The following is an 18,439-nucleotide window of genomic DNA, read 5'->3' as shown; positions in this document are numbered from 1 at the left end:
ATTTGTTTCAGATGGAAGTTCAGAGAGGCTGTGCAAGTCCTGGGGAGCCCAACAGCATGAGGCACCTCTGTGGGAACTTTATTCATTCCTGGGGCATGGTCTGTAGGGACGAGGTTACTGGCTCTTCTTGGCAGAGGTGGACTCTGCGCTGCCAGGCTCAGTCTCGGAATCATCTTTAGGTCTCGGCACAGGCTGGAACTTGAGTAGAACGGACGGCGTGATGATGGATGCTTTCACCACAGGAGACGGAGTCTCATCAGTGTTGGTGGGTCCGCTGCAGGCTGCCGTCCTGCATGAGAGATGCGACACATGACATACATGTGATGAAGACACAGGCGACAGGGTGTCTCCCGAGGTATTGTTACTTCTAGAAACCTCTCCCATTGGGTCTCTTCGGTGTTGTGCATTAGAGCACTGTCTATGATTGTGAAAAAGCTGAAACAGATCTAAATGCCTATGAATAACAGAGGAAAACAGTGCAAACCACCAGTAGGCTGTCCTGCGGCTAGTTAAAGGAGAAAAACTCCCCAGTGGCTCTCGAGTTGTTTCTCTTTTTATTTTGGGGACTGGGTGGCCTCAAACTATGTGGTCCAAGACCGGCTTTGAACTTGCAGTAATCCTCCTGCCTCAGCCTCTCACGTGTTAGAGGAGTGTGCCTGTAACCAGCTGCCTGTCTGCCCATCCTTTCAAGCTCCTCTTGCTGGGCCCCTCAGCTCCCTAACACTTCCAGCTGGACACACCCGTGTGAATAGGCGTTTGTAGCATGTACTCACAGCTTCCTAACACTTTGTTTTTTGGGTTGTTTTGTTTTGTTTTTCGAGACAGGGTTTCCCTGTGTAGCCTTGGCTGTCCTGGACTCACTTTGTAGACCAGGCTGGCCTCGAACTCACAGCGACCCACCTGCCTCTGCGTCCCGAGTGCTAGGATTAAAGGCATGCGCCACCACATCTTCCTAATACTTTCATTTGGAACATAAACTTGTGGCTACATGTTTGCAACAATTTCCTCTAGACTGAAACATTTCCTCCTGGAGAAAAGTGCATAAAACTCAAGAAAATTCCAAACACTAAAAGAAAACCTGTAAGATTCCTAAATGCTTCACTGAAGGTATAGAAGCAATAAACAATTCCTAAGAGGAAGAAATTCTGAGTTCCTGAGCCCTTACCACACCTCACCACACACACCACACACACCACACACACCACACCACACACACCACACACACCACACCACACACACCACACACACCACACCATACTACACCACACAGGGTGAGCTCTTCAGTGATCCAAATGACAGAGCAGGCCTCACTCCTGTAAGTGACCACACTAAACACACTCCCTCACCAAGCTAACTCTGGGTGGAATCCTTGCTCAAATCTCCCCAGGAAAGCCATACACACTAGTTATGTATAACCTGACTAGCCATATAATATTCCATAAGTACATGAGTGCATTTTTTTCTAGATTTTTTTTTTACAAGGTCTCATTACATTGGCCCTCATAGCTTTGGTTGGCCTGGATTTCTATAACTTCCTTCCTTGAACAGGCTGACCACAAGTTTGTAACAATATTCCTGCCTCAACCCCATGAGTGCTGGAATTAAGACAATTACCATCCTGCCTTGATTCATGTCCCCTCCTGTGGGATTTCTTTGCTGCTGGTGGTAGTAGTGCTGTTTTGTTTGGTATTGGTTTTGGTTTGGTTTGAAGACAGGTTGTCACTATGTTGCCCTGGCTTGAACTCACTATGTAGACCAGGCTAACTTCAAACTCACAGAGATCTGCCTGCCACTGCTGCCCTAGAGCTAAAATTAAAGGTGTGTGACACTATGCACTGCCATATGTCCTCTTTTTAACTGATACACCATAAAGGTTTTTTGTTTGTGTTTGTTTTTGGTTTTGGTTTTTGGTTTTTCAAGACAGGGTTTCTCTGTATAGCGTTGACTGTCCCGGACTCGCTGTGTAGACCAGGCTGTCCTAGAAATCACAGTGATCTACCTGTCTCTGCCTCCCAAATGCTGGGATTAAAGACGTGTGCCACCACCGCCTGGCTCACCATAAAGTTTTATAAAAGTGTCTTTTCTGCATGAGCATAACAAAGTTATGATACTCACAAGGCCCCTCTCTGAGGGGTGTGAGTCCATGACAGCCCCACTTCTAGGAAGGCTGGGGCAGAAGGATCATAAACTCAAGGTCATCTTCAGCAACACAGTGGGACGCTGACTCAGAAGGCACAGAGAGGGCTGAGGCGGCAGGGCTGTAGTAGGCCACTTACCTACGTATACCAGCCCTGGCTTCACCTTTGCTTTGGGGGCGGTTTCCAAGATGTCAATTAATCACAAAATTCATTGAGTTTGAGAACATTTACAGTTCATGACCTATTTTGAAAAGATAGTCTTTAAAAAAGATTAAGCACATCTGTAATAGACCAGGACTCAGCTGGGCACAGTATGCACCCCTGTAATACACCAGGACTAAGCCTGGCATGGTATGCACCCCTGTAATACACCAGGACTAAGCTGGGCATGGTATGCACCCCTGTAATACACCAGGACTAAGCTGGGCATGGTATGCACCCCTGTAATACACCAGGACTAAGCTGGGCATTGTATGCACCCCTGTAATACACCAGGACTAAGCTGGGCATGGTATGCACCCCTGTAATACACCAAGACTAAGCTGGGCATGGTATGCACACATGTAATACACCAGGTCTAAGCTGGGCATGGTATGCACACCTGTAATACACCAGGACTAAGCCTGGCATGGTATGCACCTGTAATACACCAGGACTAAGCTGAGCATGGTATGCACACTTGTAATACACCAGGACTAAGCTGGGCACGGTATGCACACCTGTAATACACCAGGACTAAGCTGGGCACGGTATGCACACCTGTAATACACCAGGACTAAGCTGGGCACGGTATGCACACCTGTAATACACCAGGACTAAGCTGGGCACGGTATGCACACCTATAATACACCAGGACTAAGCTGGGCACAGTATGCACACCTGTAATACACCAGGACTAAGCCTGGCATGGTATGCACCCCTGTAATATACCAGGACTAAGCTGGGCACGGTATGCACACCTGTAATACACCAGGACTAAGCTGGGCACGGTATGCACACCTGTAATACACCAGGACTAAGCTGGGCACGGTATGCACACCTGTAATACACCAGGACTAAGCTGGGCACAGTATGCACACCTGTAATACACCAGGACTATGCCTGGCATGGTATGCACCCCTGTAATACACCAGGACTAAGCTGGGCATGGTATGCACCCCTGTAATACACCAGGACTAAGCCTGGCATGATATGCACCTGTAATACACCAGGACTAAGCCTGGCATGGTATGCACCCCTGTAATACACCAGGACTAAGCTGGGCACGGTATGCACCCCTGTAATACACCAGGACTCAGGAAGTGGAGGCAAGAGGATCAGGAGTTTGAGGCTAAGCAAGCCTCATCTACACAGCCAGGTTCTCTGAAACTCTATGGTTAAAAAAAAAAGGCTTGGTTATACCCCTGTACGAACCTATACTCCCAGCACTCAGGAAGGTGGAGGCTGAAGGATTTATGTGTTTAAGGTCAAATGGATGACATGGTAAGACTAGATCTCAGAATATCAATAAAAAAGAGGAACTTTGCATTTCAAAGTGAAAAGAATGGGAGAAGAGGGGCTGGAGAGATGGCTCAGAGATTAAGAGCACTGACTTCCAGAGGTCCTGAGTTCAATTCCCAGCAACCACATGGTGGCTCACAATCATCTATAATGAGATCTGGTGCCCAAATTCTGGTGTCCAGGTGTACATACAAGCAGAACACTATAAATATTTTTGTCTGGTTTTTTTCTTTTCGAGACAGGGTCTCTCTGTGTAGCCTTGGCTGTCCTGGACTCGCTTTGTAGACCAGGCTGGCCTCGAACTCACATCAATCTGCCAGCCTCTGCCTTCTGAGTGTTGGGATTAAAGGTGTATGCCACCACGCTTGGCAATAATCTTTAAAAAAAGAAAAAAGGCATGGGAGAAGATATCTGCAAATTGATAAGACTTATAAATATCAAGAAACAGGGCTGGAGATACGACTCATGTACTGGCTGCTCTTGCAGTGGACCTGAGTTCTCTTCCTTGCACCCGTCAGGTGAATCAGGGGATCTGGTGCCCTCTTCTGGCCTCTGCAGGCACCTGCACTCACAACCATATACCACAGAGACACACACATACGCGAAGTTTAAAAATCTAGCTGGCTGTAGTGACACACACCTGTAACTACAGCACTCCAGAGACTCTGTGAGTCTGAGGCCAGCCTGGTCTACATAGTGAGTTCCAGGATAGTCAGGCTATACAGTGAGACCATTCTCGAAATAGCAGCAGAGTCGATGGTGCCGCTTGCCCTTAATCCTAGCACTCAGGAGACAGAGGCAGGCCGATCTCTGTGAGTTCAAGGCCAGCCTGGTCTATGAAGCCAGTCCAGGACAGCCAAGGCTACACAGAGAAATCCTGTCTTGAAAAACCAAAAAGAAAAGAAGAAGAAGAAGAAGAAGAAGAAGAAAAAGATATGCCTAAGTGGGAGAAGGAGCACTCTCCTAGTAGGGCTAAGCCTGATCCCTCCAACATAAAATAAAATGTCACGTGTGGAGGCACATGCCTTTAACCAAAGCACTCAGAAGAGGCAAGGAGGCAGGTCTCTGTGAATTCAAGGCCAGCCTGATTTACATAGTGAGTTCTAGGCCACCTGAGCAACATTCTGAGACCCTGTCTCAACAGGAAACAAACCAGCAAGCAAATAAATGAATAAAGACGTGGCAAGCATGGTGGTGCACATTGATAGTCCACGCACTTGGAAGCATAGGCAGAAGGAAGGCCCAAAACCCAAGGCCAGCCTGGTCTACCTAGCGAGCTTCAGGCCAGCCAGGACTACACAGCAAGGCATGTCTCAAAGTAAAAATTTTCAAAAGACGCTAAGAACTAAGCATTGCCATGACCAGCAGGGTGAGTCCGTGGGTGAGGCACTTGCTGCTGAGCCTGGTGACCTGTGTGATCCCCAGAGCCACACATTGCAGGGAGAGAACCAACTCCTTGCATGCTGTCCTCTAACTTTAACAGGCATGCCACGGGGACACCGTGGTGCACATGCTCATGCACGCCCACGTGCACACACACACACACACACACACACATACACACACACAAATAAAAAAGTGTGACTGTTTTCATGAGAATAGAGTGTTTCTAGCTTATGAAAAAAAAGGAACCTTCAATATATGTCTACCAGGTCTCTACGAGGCCACTTTTAGGATATGGCAGCTTCTCACAATAGTAAACATGGACTCTGAATATGAGTGGGTGGTACTTGCCGAGCATGTGTGAGGTCCTGGGTTCCATCACCAACACTGTAAAAAATTTATAGACATGTATGTGTGTATACACATATGCATACAACATACATAGTGTACATTATATATACATTAAAGTTAGCATATACAAAGCTGTGGCCTCACTAAACCTTTTCCCAGAGCATTATTCCTAGTAGCCATAACGATGCACAGATGCTAATACAAGAGCAGGAACCGGGGAGAGGGCTCACAGTAAAAAAGGTCGCTGTGCAAGCACAAGGACCTGAGTTCTGATCCCCAGACCCCATCTAAAAGCTGGGCACAGCAGCATGCATCATCGGTCACACTGCCACACTAGGCAGGTTCAAAGGTCAACCAGCCAAGCAAAGGTTCAGCGAGAGAACCTGGCCTCAGAAAATGAGATGAAGGGGCTAGAGAAATGGCTCAGAGCTTCCCCAGAGCACAGCATGGTGGCTCACAGCTATCTGTAACTACTTCCAGGGCACCCACGTCCTCTTCTGACTGGCGGTGGGGGAGGGGGGACAACACACGACCAGGCACACATATGGTACACAGACATGCATGCAGGAAAATACTCACATTTGAGAAATAAAAATAATATAAAAATTAAGAAAAAGGATGGCTGGGCGTGGTGGTGCACGACTTTAATCTCAGCACTCGGGAAGCAGAGGCAGGCAGATCGCTGTGAGTTCCAGGACAGCCTGGTCTACCAAGTAAGTCCAGGACAGCCAAGGCTACACAGAAAGACACTGTCTCAAAAAGGAAAAGAAAAGAAGTAAAAGTTGGGTGTGGTGGTGCACACCTGTAACCCCAGCACTCGGGAGGCAGAGGCAGGTGGATCGCTGTGAGTTCGAGGCCAGCCTGGTCTACAAAGTGAGTCCAGGACAGCCAAGGATACACAGTGAAATCCTGTCTCACACACACACACACACACACACACACACACTCTCTCTCTCTCTCTCTCTCTCTCTCTCTCTCTCTCACTCTCTCTCTCTCAAAAAAAAAAAAAAAGAAAGAAAGAAAGAAGGAAGAAAAGAAGTGGAAAAGCAGGAGCCACATAGCAGCTCACAACCATCTATAATGAGATCTGGTGCCCTCTTCTGGTGAGCAGGTGCACATGCCTAGCTTCCATGTGGCTGCTACGGACTTGGCCATCTTCTAAGTCCCCAACTTAACATCTTGTTTGTTTGTTTTTGTTTTTCAAGGCAGGGTTTCTCTGTGTAGCCTTGGCTGTCCTGGACTCTCTTTATAGACCAGGCTGGTCTTGAACTCACAGCGATCTGCCTGCCTCTGCCTCCTGAGTGCCGGGATTCAAGGAGCGTGCCACCACGCCCAGCTCCGAGCCTACCATCTTAACCATTTCTCTTAGAGTGCTGGGATCCATGCCTGCCAAGCACAGGCCCTATCACTGAGTACACACAGCACCAGAGTCCTTTTGAAATATTTTCAGCACAACTGGCAGAAACAGTGACTCTTTCTGCAATGTCACTCGAAACAGGACTCTGTACCCATAAGCATTAGCTCCTTTACCTACCTCTCCAGCTACCCAACCACTTCTCAATTTTGTGTCTCTCAGAATTAACCAAGTCTAGATACACACAGTCATATAGTGTCTTTTTCTTTTTTCTTTCTTTTTTTTTTTCCTCCCTTGTTTGTTTGTTTGTGTTTGTTTTTGTTTTTCAAGACAGGGTTTCTCTGTAGCCCTGGCTTTCCTGGAACTAGCTCTGTAGACCAGGCTAGCCTGGAGCTCACAGAGATCCACCTGCCTTTTTGTCACTGACAAAAGCTGACAGAAAGTATTTAAAGGGGAAGATGTGTAGGCCTTTAATCTTAGCGCTTGGGAGGCAGAGGCAGGCAGATCTCTGAGAGTTCCAGACTAGCCATGGCTGCGTAATGAGATCATCTCAAAATAAAAGGAAGGGGAGCTGATTTTGTTTCACAGGCTTAGAAGCTTTAGTCTACAATCTGCTAATTCCACGGCTTTCAGACCGAGAGTGAGGCAGAAACATCACCACAAAAGGAAATGGAGGAAGAAAGCTGCCCACTTCAGCCAGGAAGCAAAGAGGAGTGTTCAAGGCTCAGTGCCAAGAAGTCAGCACGAGAGACCTGTCCCGTTGACCTGCTGCCTCCGTGGAGATCCTTAGGCACCGATTAGGTCTGAGCCCTCAAGACCCAGTCATCTCTAGAAACGCCATCACAGATCCATGCCTTCCTGTTCTCCTAGGTCTCTCTCAGTCCAGTGAAGCCGACAGGATCAACCATCAGAACAAAGCCTAGTGGTCCACACCTGGAGTTGCATCATGAAGGAGGGTGGGGCAGGAGGACCGGCCTGCACACGTAAGCAGTGGTCAGCCACCACAGCGAGCTCTCAAGTCTCCACTCCCTCAGCGTGTCATTCCTGCTTTCGTTTTTGCTTGCTTTTTTTTTTTTCATTTTTTAATTTTGGTTTTATGAGACAGTTTTTCTGTTTTGTTTTTGTTTGGGGGGTTTTTCTGTGTATCCCTGGCTGTCCTGGACTCACTTTGTAGACCAGGCTGGCCTATAACTCACAGTGATCCTCCTGCCTCTGCCTCCCAAGTGCTGGGATTAAAGGTGTGCGCCACCACGCCTGGCTATGTTTCAGTTTTTCTTTTCTTTTTTTCTTTTTAATGATTTATTTGTTTATTATTATGCATACAGTGCTCTGTCTGCATGTACACCTGCACACCAGAAGGGGGCATCAGATCACATTATAGATGGTTGTGAGCCACCATGTGGTTGATGGGAATTGAACTCAGGACCTTTGGAAGAGCAGTCAGTGCTCTTAACCACTGAGCTATCTCTCCAGCCCCATAGTTTTTTTGGTTTTTCAAGACAGGGTTTCTCTGTGTAGCCCTGGCTGTCCTGGACTCACTTTGTAGACTGGGCTGGCCTCAAACTCACAGCGATCCACCTGCCTCTGCCTCCCAAAGCACTGGGATTACAGGTGTGCGCCACCGCGCCCGGCTTCTATTTCTGACTTTTGATGACTCTACAGCATTCGAGCACTCTAAGATGTACATCCCTCGGCTACAGAGAAGCCTAAGACCTTTCTTGCAGATTTGCTTGTTTGCAAGTCCCTTTGGGCAAACCTTCTATGAGGAACTGTGTTATTCCCTCACACATGTGCACGAGCCAGAATCCACACATGCGCGCAGCACATGCACACACACACATGTGCACGCATACACCCCACACCGCTGGTGCCAGGAGTTTAGGGAAGGATGAACAGTTAGCGCATTGAGAACTCCCCCATTGAGACAGGGTCTCCTGCAACTGAAACTGAATATACATACAGAGATGACCTTGAATGTCTGATGCCTCTGCTTCCACCTCCCAAGTGCTATAATTACAAGGTACATACATCACTAGCTCTACAAGTGACTTTTTTTTTTTTTTTGTAAATATTGATTGGCCATTTAGCTCTTTTTATTTGCTTGTTTGCTTTGAGACAGGGTTTCTCTGTGTAATCAGATCACATTATAGATGGTTGTGAGCCACCATGTGGTTGCTGGGAATTGAACTCAGGACCTCTGGAAGAGCAGTCAGGGCTCTTAACCTCTGAGCCATCTCTCCAGTCCCTCTACAAGTGATTTTTAACAATCTACATTCCATGAACTCTGCCTTGCCAAGGCCGCTCCTTCGCTGTCTCCTTTCTGTTGGGCCTGGGTTGGCCAATCACTGATGTTTCCTACCACTGCAAACACTGAGTACATATGAGGCTCTGGGTGTGAAAGAAATACCGTGACCAAGGTTCTCTTTTGCCCTTGAGCACACCATCGCAGTCCTTTGAGAGGCAGGGACAGTGTCACTTGACCAGAGCCCAGGGGTCAGGGTCACAAAGGTGCAGATACTCACCAGGAGAAGCCAGAGCAATGGAGCTTGTGTGCATTGTTTCCTGCCAAATACGAGAAATGGAAGCCTCCGGGGTTGAGGACCAAGGGGGTTAGATCGACCATGTGGCTGTAAAAGATGGAACAAATGAGACAGGATGTTAGCCTTGGGCCTATTCACAGCCTTGATGCAAGGATCCGTCCATCAGAGTCTAGACTCTGCCTTGGAATGAAATACAATCACCACCCCAAACAATGAGAATTAAGTGGTTGGGACAAAATAACCATCAAGGTGGGGCACAGTGGCGCACGCCTTTAATCCCAGCACTCAGGGAGGCAGAGGCAGGCGGATCGCTGTGAGTTCGAGGCCAGCCTGGTCTACAAAGCGAGTCCAGGACAGCCAAGGCTACACAGAGAAACCATGCCTTGAAAAACCAAAATAAGGGCTGGAGAGATGGCTCAGTGGTTAAGAACCTTGTCTGCTCTTCCAAACATCCTGAGTTCAATTCCCAGCAACCACATGGTGGCTCACAACCACTTACACTGAGATCTGGTGCCCTTTTCTGGCAATGCAAGCTCACAAAGCAGGCAGAACACCATATAAATAATAAATAATAAATAATAATAAGTAAATAAATAAATAAATAAATAAAATTGTATTAAAAAAACCAAAAGAAAAACCAAAATAAATAAATCAATAACCATCAAGTCTGGCTTCCAAGATGGCCCCCAATTTTTTTGTTTGTTTGTTTGTTTCCTTCAAGCTGAGTAAATCTCTTCTACCTCTTTGAAGTTGATGAAAGACCGGTCCAGTTTAACTTCACTTCAGACCTTGAAACATCCGGTTTCTCTATCTACAAGAAAGAAAGGAAAAACAGAGGGGACTTCCCCATGCAGACTAGCAGTCCTTCCTTCCACAGGAAGCAAGAGCTATTTCTGGGATACAGAGAAGATGATGGCTAGGAACTAAGGAAGTCCTAACCCTGAGGCAAGGGGAGGGCTTCCGGAGAGGGGACCCCTGAAGTGAGACACACAAAATAAACAGGAGCCCAAACACAAAGACAGGGGCAGAGTAGGGATGACACCCTGAGAGCCAGGAATGGGGATAAAGATGTGAGGAAAGTCTTCTTGTTCTTAGGGACATGCCAAGTCCATGCCAAGATTGCTGGCTCACAGAGGACAAGAGGTAGAGCATATGCCTTTCCCTTCCACTGTGGCCCCCGGCCAGGGTAGCCCCCTCTTATCTGTGTGACCTACTGCTAGTCCATACCCCAAGCCTGTCTGAGAGGAGCCATTCCGCAGAGACCTGAGAACCGAAGCCGCCCTCCCGGGTCTGCCTAGAGTAGAGCACGCCCCCACTGACCGGCTTGCCTGTCACTGGAGGGAAGGGGCCAAAGACCCTGGGCATAGTGTAGACAGAGGGCGATGCAGCCACTACAGAGGCCACAGTGGTGGCAGGTGGTGCCGGTGGCAGAGGCGCCAGCGGCAGTGACAGCGGTGGTGTTAACAGGGCTGGGGAGGTTGAGCGGTCTCGGAAGATGATGGGATCTGGTTTCTTTGGTTTCAGCTTCCTCCTCTTCTTCTTGGCATCTGCATGAAATACTTTAGTGATGCCTTGGGCAGTAGGATCCAAGGGTCTCTGCAGCTGAGGGCCACCTTAACCTCACCATCTTTCTGCCTCCCACCCCCAGGTTGCTGGTGTTATATGTACACAAACAGTTTTCGGGGTGCCTAGGATCAACCTTGGGGCTTCAAATGAGCTAGGTAGGCAAGAGCTCTGCTAGCAGAGCCTTCTATCAGCCTTTGCCTCTTACATGTGCAGCCGGATCCCGACTGCATAAAAGCAGGCAGCAGCCACGCCGAGATGTCTCACTTTAAGACCCGTATTTTAAAGGGAGTAATAGAGTGAACCAGGCCCTGTGGGCTAGCCTGTGGCCTCCCAGTCAAGGGACTGTGGACAACTGAGTCCATCAACACCAGCAAAGATATCCAGGCCCCACAGTGAGCCCTCAGCCTAAACCAGCCTCAGAGGCACAGAGGGGCAAAAAGGGGGTCCTGTTTTTTTTTTGTTTGTTTTTTGAGACAGGGACAGGGTTTCTCTGTGTGTCCTTGACTGTCCTGGACTCGCTTTGTAGACCAGGCTGGCCTCGAACTCACAGCGATCCACCTGCCTCTGCCTCCCAAGTGCTGGGATTAAAGGTGTGCGCCACCACTGCCCAGCAAGGATCCTGCTTTTATAAGAATCCATACTGAGGTTTTATAAAAGTGGATTCAAGGAAAGTGATGCTTGGGCAGGACCCTGGGCCAGGCCCTACTCCACTTTTAGGCCTTATGGACTGCATTGGGAATTTGGGGAGTACAGTGAATGTTAAAGCACTTCAAACATCCCTTCTGAAGACTTCCCTAGCTGGCTGTGCTGGTGCATGCCTGTGATCCCAGAGTTCAGGAGAGATAGGCAGGGCAATCAGGAGTTCAAAGCTAATCCCGACTACAAGTTTAAGGTCTTGTCAAACTATGAGGACGGACAAGATGGCTCAGCAAGTAAAGGCGCTTGCCACCAAGCCTGATGGCCTGACCTGTGGTAGAGCAAAATCTCTGCAAGCTGTCGTCAGCCAGCCACATATACAAAACAGCAAGTGTTTGAGCGTGCTCACAAACACACACACGCACACACACACATGTGTGTGCATACATACACACACAAATATATAAGTAAAATGCTTTAACATTTTTAAGAATTAGGGTTGGAGACATGGCTCAGTGGTTAAGAGCACTGTCTGCTGTTCCAGAGGTCCTGAGTTCAATTCCCAGCACCCACATGGTGGCTCACATGGGATCTGATGCTTCTTCTGTTCCACAGGTGTACATACAGATGGAGCACTCATATACATAAATAAATATTTGTAAAAACTATAAGAAATAGAGACAACAAAAGAAGAGGGGGTGGGGGGGGCCTCGGGAGCTGGCTCAGCTGGTAAAGCACTCACATCCTAAGCATAAAGGGCTGAGTTCAGATGCCCATTATGCACAGGCCATGGCAGCGCACACCTGTAATCCTGGTGTTCTGGGGATGGAGAGACTCTCAAAGCCCGCTGGACAGACAGCCTAACCCAATCAGAGCTTTGCATTCAGCGGGAGCCCTTGTGTCAAATACAAAGGTGAAGGATGAGGGCTGGGAGCCACGTGTGGTGGCCCATGGCTTTGTCCCAGGCAGGTGGGTCTGTGAGTTTGAGGCCAGCCTGGTCTACACAGTGAGTTAGTTCCAGGCTGGCCAGAGCTACATAGTAAGACCTTATCTTAAAAAAAAAAAAAAGTAAAATTAAGAGAGAGAGAGAGAAGAAAAAATATTAAGGGGCCAGCAAGATGGCTCACTGGGTAGAAGCACTTGCCATGTAAGCCTGACAACCTCAGTTGAGTCTCCAGATCCCACAGTGGAAGAACTGGCTCCTGCAAGTTATGCTCCGACCTCCATGTGCGCACCACTGCCCCAGGCGGGCACGCGCGCGCGCACGCACGCGCATATACACACACACACAATTTTGTTTTAGAGCCAGGTGGTGGCACACGTCTTTAATCCCAGCACTCTTTGGAGGCAGAGGCAGGCGGATCTCTGCGATTTTGAGGCCAGCAGTACTGTCTCAAATGAATTGTTTTAATTAAAATACATCCTAAAGCCAGGATTAAAGGGGCCTGCCTTGCCAGCTTCTCAGTAATTGGCCTGTAGATTCGCTAATCTTTTTTTTTTTTTTTTTTTTTGGATTTTTGGGACAGAGTCTCTCTGTGTAGCCTTGGCTATCCTGGACTCGCTTTGTAGACCGGGCTGGCCTTGAACTCACAGCAATCCACCTGCCTCTGCCTCCCGAGTGCTGGGATTAAAGGCTAATCCTGCTAGGAAGTGTGCTTTCCTTTCTGTCCAGGCTCTCTTTCCTGCTCTTCATTAAATCTGATCTGAAAGGACAAATACAACATGGAGAATAGGGGCGGACACCTTATCTGCACGTAAGATGTCACCGACCTGAGCTTAACATACACTGCAATGTGATGGGAACAACTGCTTTGGGCTCAGTGTCCCAAGGGTTGGCACCTTTCAGAAGCAAAGCCTCACCCTGAGAATACAGATGCACTCGGTGGATGCGCCTCTTCAGCTGTTCCAGGCGCTGATGCATTTCCAGGGCACCCATGCTGTTGCACTGGTTCAGTTCCCCCTGGACAGTGCAGACAAACTTCGCCTGCAATAATTATTGAGGAAAGGCGGGAAGCCACAGAGTCGCTTGCCTGCTCCATTCCCAGGCTTGGCACCCCTGGCTTCTGAAAGACCCGTTTGGCTGCCCTAGCCGCCAGTTAGATGACCTCCCCATCCATCCCTCAGCCAAAGTCCCACCCTCGAAGCCCCGCCCTAAGAAACCGCCGGCGGAGGTGGCGGCCTCCCGCCGCCCGCACCCAGAGGCAGGAGAGTAGCCCGCGCTGCTCGATCTCAGTCTGCTTGCCCTTGCGCACGACCCTCTCCGCCAGAGCTGGGTTGCGGTCCAAGGTGCGGAAGAGGCGGCGCAGCGCGCGCTCCGTGTAGGTCGCTGCTTGCCTCTCGAAGTCGTCCTCGGAGATGAGCTGGCAGAAGGTCACACTCTGGGGAAATTCGCTGTCGAACTCGTCCAGGACTTCCATTGGGGATGGATTGTGAGTGGGAGGCTCACTGTGAGTGGTGCTGCCTGGGGACGGAGCAACCGTCGGGACGGGGCAGGGCTCTCAAGGCAGGGCAACCCTCCCGAGGGCTAGGACTCAGGTGCCGAAAGGTGATGGAAGTCCTCTGGGGTGGGGGGTGGGGGGCCTCCAGGACGCACCCACTCTCTCCCTACAGCCGTAGTGCAGACTCCAGTTCCCCAGACTACCCACCCCCCGCCCGGCCTTCCCCTACGAGGAATACCCACAGAGGCAGGGGGCGGGGCCAGCACCAGTACACGTGACAATGCCCACCTCTCCAGGCATGCGCGCTGGCGTGCTCCAAACCCCCCTTGTCCCTCCCCCCAGCCCCACTCCCACCTCCGTGACCTCTGAAGGCACCAATCAGCCATGGCCCTCTCTCACTCTTCCGACCCTACCTTGCCAGTCTGCCCTGGTAACTGATCCTAGGTTCCGGTTCACTAGGACAATGTCCAGAAGGACTTCCCTCTGCCCCCAGAGGGATTTAGCTTTGGCTTTTGCACCCGCTGTTTCCTGTCCTACTCTGCAACATCACACACATTCCTCTCCAGATCATGTCCTGAACGCCCCTTCATGACCACTTTTTTTTTATTAATTTATTCATATTACATCTCAATGGTTATCCCATCCCTTGTATCCTCCCATTCCTCCCTCCCTCCCATTTTCCCCTTACTCCCCTCCCTTATGACTGTGACTGAGGGGGACCTCTTCCCCCTGTATATACTCATAGGGTATCAAGTCTCTTCTTGGTAGCCTGCTATCCTTCCTCTGAGTGCCACCAGGCCTCCCCATCCAGGGGACGTGGTTAAATATGAGGCACCAAAGTATGTGTGAAAGTCATACCCCACTCTCCACTCAACTGTGGAGAATGACCACTTTTTTTGTTGTTTTGTTTTCGAGCAAGGCCTCCTTGCTATATTGTTTCGGCTATACTAGAAATCACTTGTAGACCAGACTGAACTCCTCCTGTGTGACGGGATCAAAGGTTATGCCTGGACCCATGACCACTTTTGTTGTTGTTTTTGTTTTGTTTTGTTTTTCAATACAGGGTTTCTCTGTGTACCTTTGGCTGTCCTAGACTTGCTTTGTAGCCCAGGAAGGCCTCAAACTCACAGTGATCCACCTGCCTCTGCCTCTCCAAGTGCTGGGATTATAGGTATGCACCACCACGGCAGCTTCCCATGACCACTTCTTTGCTTTATGCCTTGATGCTGTCCTGTCTCTCCGCTCTTCCCTTTCTGTCTGTCTGTCTGTCTGTCTGTGTATGTGTGTCTCTCTCTCCCTCCCTCCTTCCCTCCCTCCCTCTCCCCCCTCCTTTCCGTAGTACTAGGGCTTGAACCCAGGACCTTGTGCATAGCAGACAAGTGTTCTACCCCTGAGCCATATCCCCAACCTTTGGCCTTTCACTCTTGCCCCTCCGCTACATTTCTGATGGTTGTCTTCACCTGCCTCTTGGACAGTCTTCCCCTTACAAACTCACAGATGTGACTTAGCCAAGCTGAGTCCTCTGAGGCCCTGCTCACCCCTGAGCTCCAGGCCCACACCCAAGATGGGTACAAGTAAGGTTCCTGCACATCTCGGGATGGATCTGCTGCACCAACTGCTGCTGGCCCACGTCTACCCTAACCACAAAGCGGGATGGATGCCATCTCCTCCTTCCCCACCAAAGCCGCCCATCAGGCCTGAGACCCACATATATATCAGAACAGTCCCCCTGTGGGTGCCAGGATTGCACAGCTGGAGGAGGGCTGAAGGTGAGACTGTCTCAACCCAGGGGTACAGGCTCCCAAAGCAAATCTGGAAGCCTGGGCTTCCTCTCAAAGAGACAGACTTGACCAGCTCTCACTAGGTTTTCATTTGTTTGTTTTTAAAGGGCAGGGGTGGGGGGAGGGCTTGAAACAAGATCTCACCCTTGCAACCCTAGCTGTCCTGGAACTTGCTGTATAGACCAGGTTGTCCTTGAATCCACCTACCCATGCCTTCCCAGTGCTGGGTTCAAAGATGTGGGCCACCCTCCTGCCCCCAGCTTCCCACTAGGTCTGGATGCTAAAGGTAACCCTGCAAGCAAAGGCGGGGTCAGGCGTCCTTAAACCTTGAGCTCCAGCCCTGCTGAACGCTGCTGCTGTGCCAGACACCTCCAGGCCCTCCTGCTCAGGACACACACTCCTGTCAAAGAGCAAGCAGGCACAGTTGGCAGCCTCTTCTGCAGGCTTCCTCTTCCAAGCCCATCTGTCCATCCCAAGCAGTACAGGCCTGCCGAGCCCCAAGCAGGAAGGCAGTGAGCACCCTGGAGTGGGGCTGTCTCTCTTTAGCTCAGGTGGCTTCTGGCTTCAGGGAAGGCCAGCCCTGTTCTTCCTGATACAGTCAAGGCTGGGCAAGGTACCAAAACCTCCTACCATGCAATGAGGTAAACATCTGTTTCCACAAGTTCCTGGAGTTCCTAATTTTTTGTGTTTTGTTTTGATTCTTGAGACAGCTTCAAATCTGAGGCCATCTTCTTGTCTTAGCCTACGGGCATGAGCTACCATACCTTGCATGGATTCCCCAATCTTTTTCTTCTTCTTCTTCTTCTTCTTCTTCTTCTTCTTCTTCTTCTTCTTCTTCTTTTTTTTTTTTTTTTTTTTTTTTTTTTTTTTTTTTTGGTTTTTCAAGACAGGGTTTCTCGGAGGCTGGAGAGATGGCTCAGAGGTTAAGAGCATTGGCTGCTCATCCAGAGGTCCTGAGTTCAATTCCCAGCAACCACATGGTGGCTCACAACCATCTATGATGTGATCTGATGCCCTCTCCTAGCCAGCAGGTGTGTTTGCAGGCAGAACACTATACATAATAATAAATAAATAAATATTTTTTTAAAAATACAAAAGACAGAGTTTCTGTGTGTAGCTTTGGCTGTCCTGGACTCACTTTGTAGACCAGGCTGGCCTCAAACTCACAGGGATCCACCTGCCTCTGCCTCCCAAGTGCTGGGATTAAAGGCGTGCGCCACCACACTCAGCTGCCCTTTGCCTTTTCTTTTCTTTTCTTTTCTTCCCCCCCCCCCCCCAGACAGGGTCTCTCTGTATAGCCTTGGCTGTTCTGGACTTCCTTTGTAGACCAGGCTGGCCTCGAACTCACAGCCATCCACCTGCCGCTGCCTCCCGAGTGCTGGGATTAAAGGCATGCGCTACCACTGCCTGGCTTCTTCTTCTTTTTTTAAATAAATTATTTTTATTTTGCATTCATTGGTGTTTAGTCTGCATGTATGTCTGTGTGATGGTGTCAGCTTTTAGAGTTACAGACAGTTGTGAGTTGCCATGTGAGTGCTAGGAATTGAACCCAGACCCTCCGGAAAAGCAGTGAGTGTTCTTGAGCCATCTCTCCAGCCCCACCCTTTGCTTTTTAAACATAGGGTTTCTCTGTGTAGCCCTGGATGTCCTAGAACTCACTATGTAAACCTTAAACCCAGCGATCCATCTGCATATGGCTCTCAAGTGCTGGGATCAAAGGCATAAGCCACCATGCCTGGTGGACTCCCCCATCTTAACTGGGGCAGGGGAGGCAAGAGCTTGGACCTGGAGCCTTTTCAAACCTGGGGTCTCCCCTTTATACTAGTTCCAGCCTTGAACTATTATCCCCAGCATCCACCTTTATCCTCTTCGATGCCAACACTTACCCTTTGGCATCTCAGGTTCCTCGGGCGGGCGGGGCCTGAGTGAGTAGCAAGCATGGTGGGTGGGGCCTGACAGATGCCCTTTCATCATTGCACTGCTTCCCAGGGGACCGCAGTAGTGCAACAGGGAAAGAGTGTCCAGCAAGCCTGCTTAGTGTCTCCGGGTGGGGGGTGGAGACCCAGAATACATGCTCGCCTGGGCGGGGCCTCTGCCTGAGCAAAGGGTGCCCTCTGACCCCAGAGACAGAGGCCTGACCAAGAGTCTCAAGTTTCTATGGAGAAGAGAGTAAGTTGAGCAGGGGGAGGAAGGGCCTGCAGGCCTGAGGGGCCAGGCCTGGGAAGCGGGGATTGTCGGCGGGGAGGAGGGCGAGGAGGAGGCGGTCTCTGAGGCTGGTCCCAGATGCTTTGACAATACCATTGCACTGCTTCTCAGAGCACAGTAGTGCAACCTAGTCAGAGCACCTGCGGCCAGCAGAAAGGCCACGCCCCTAATTACACGCAGGGCTGGAAGTTCCAACACCAGGGCCTGGAGCACACGGAGGGTTTTCAGCCGGGATGTGGTTCTCGGGTCTTAGGAACCTCGGGGCATCCAAACTTTGCCCACTAGGATTCTGATTCGGGTGAGACACTGCCAGGAGAAAGCTGAGGGGTGTGCACCTGAGGGGGGCCCCCACACAAAGGACAGGGACCTGTGCTCCGTGGGGCCCCCTTGCATCCTGCTCCAGCCAGGAGCGTAAAATAGAATACGAGGGGTGCTTCAGCCCCAGCAGGTGAGGCCCTTGGAGCCCCCAGCCCCAGCCCTTGGTCCGTTCCCCCACTATGAGTTTTGCATTCTGTCCTAACAGCCGGGGTGGGGGTGGGGGGCAGAA

The 18,439-nt window shown here is 49.9% G+C and overlaps 1 protein-coding gene across 3 annotated transcripts; it reads right to left on the bottom strand.

Moving 5' to 3' along the window:
• Window positions 1-15: 15 nt before the first annotated feature.
• Window positions 16-14,169, bottom strand: LOC311608121 (uncharacterized protein). Of its 3 annotated transcripts, XM_084800396.1 has the most exons (8): window positions 14,062-14,169; window positions 13,664-13,929; window positions 13,329-13,452; window positions 10,587-10,813; window positions 10,007-10,077; window positions 9,249-9,353; window positions 5,373-5,408; window positions 17-289 (listed from the first exon to the last, which is right to left on the bottom strand). In XM_084800396.1, exons 2-8 carry the CDS (start codon window positions 13,883-13,885, stop codon window positions 115-117), a joined length of 960 nt encoding a protein of 319 aa, XP_084656522.1. In that variant the 5' UTR covers window positions 13,886-13,929; window positions 14,062-14,169; the 3' UTR covers window positions 17-114. The 3 variants fall into 3 exon arrangements, with proteins under 3 accessions (XP_084656524.1, XP_084656522.1, XP_084656523.1); XM_084800398.1 differs by lacking the exon at window positions 5,373-5,408 and having other exon boundaries at window positions 16-289; XM_084800397.1 differs by lacking the exon at window positions 14,062-14,169 and having other exon boundaries at window positions 13,664-14,053.
• Window positions 14,170-18,439: the final 4,270 nt, after the last annotated feature.

The sequence above is a fragment of the Acomys minous genome, assembly GCF_964271855.1.
Source record: "Acomys minous genome assembly, chromosome: 11".
NCBI classification, from domain to species: Eukaryota; Metazoa; Chordata; class Mammalia; order Rodentia; family Muridae; genus Acomys; species Acomys minous.
The sequence above is the reverse complement of the archived record's forward strand: the minus strand, read 5'-3'. Positions and strand labels throughout refer to the sequence as shown.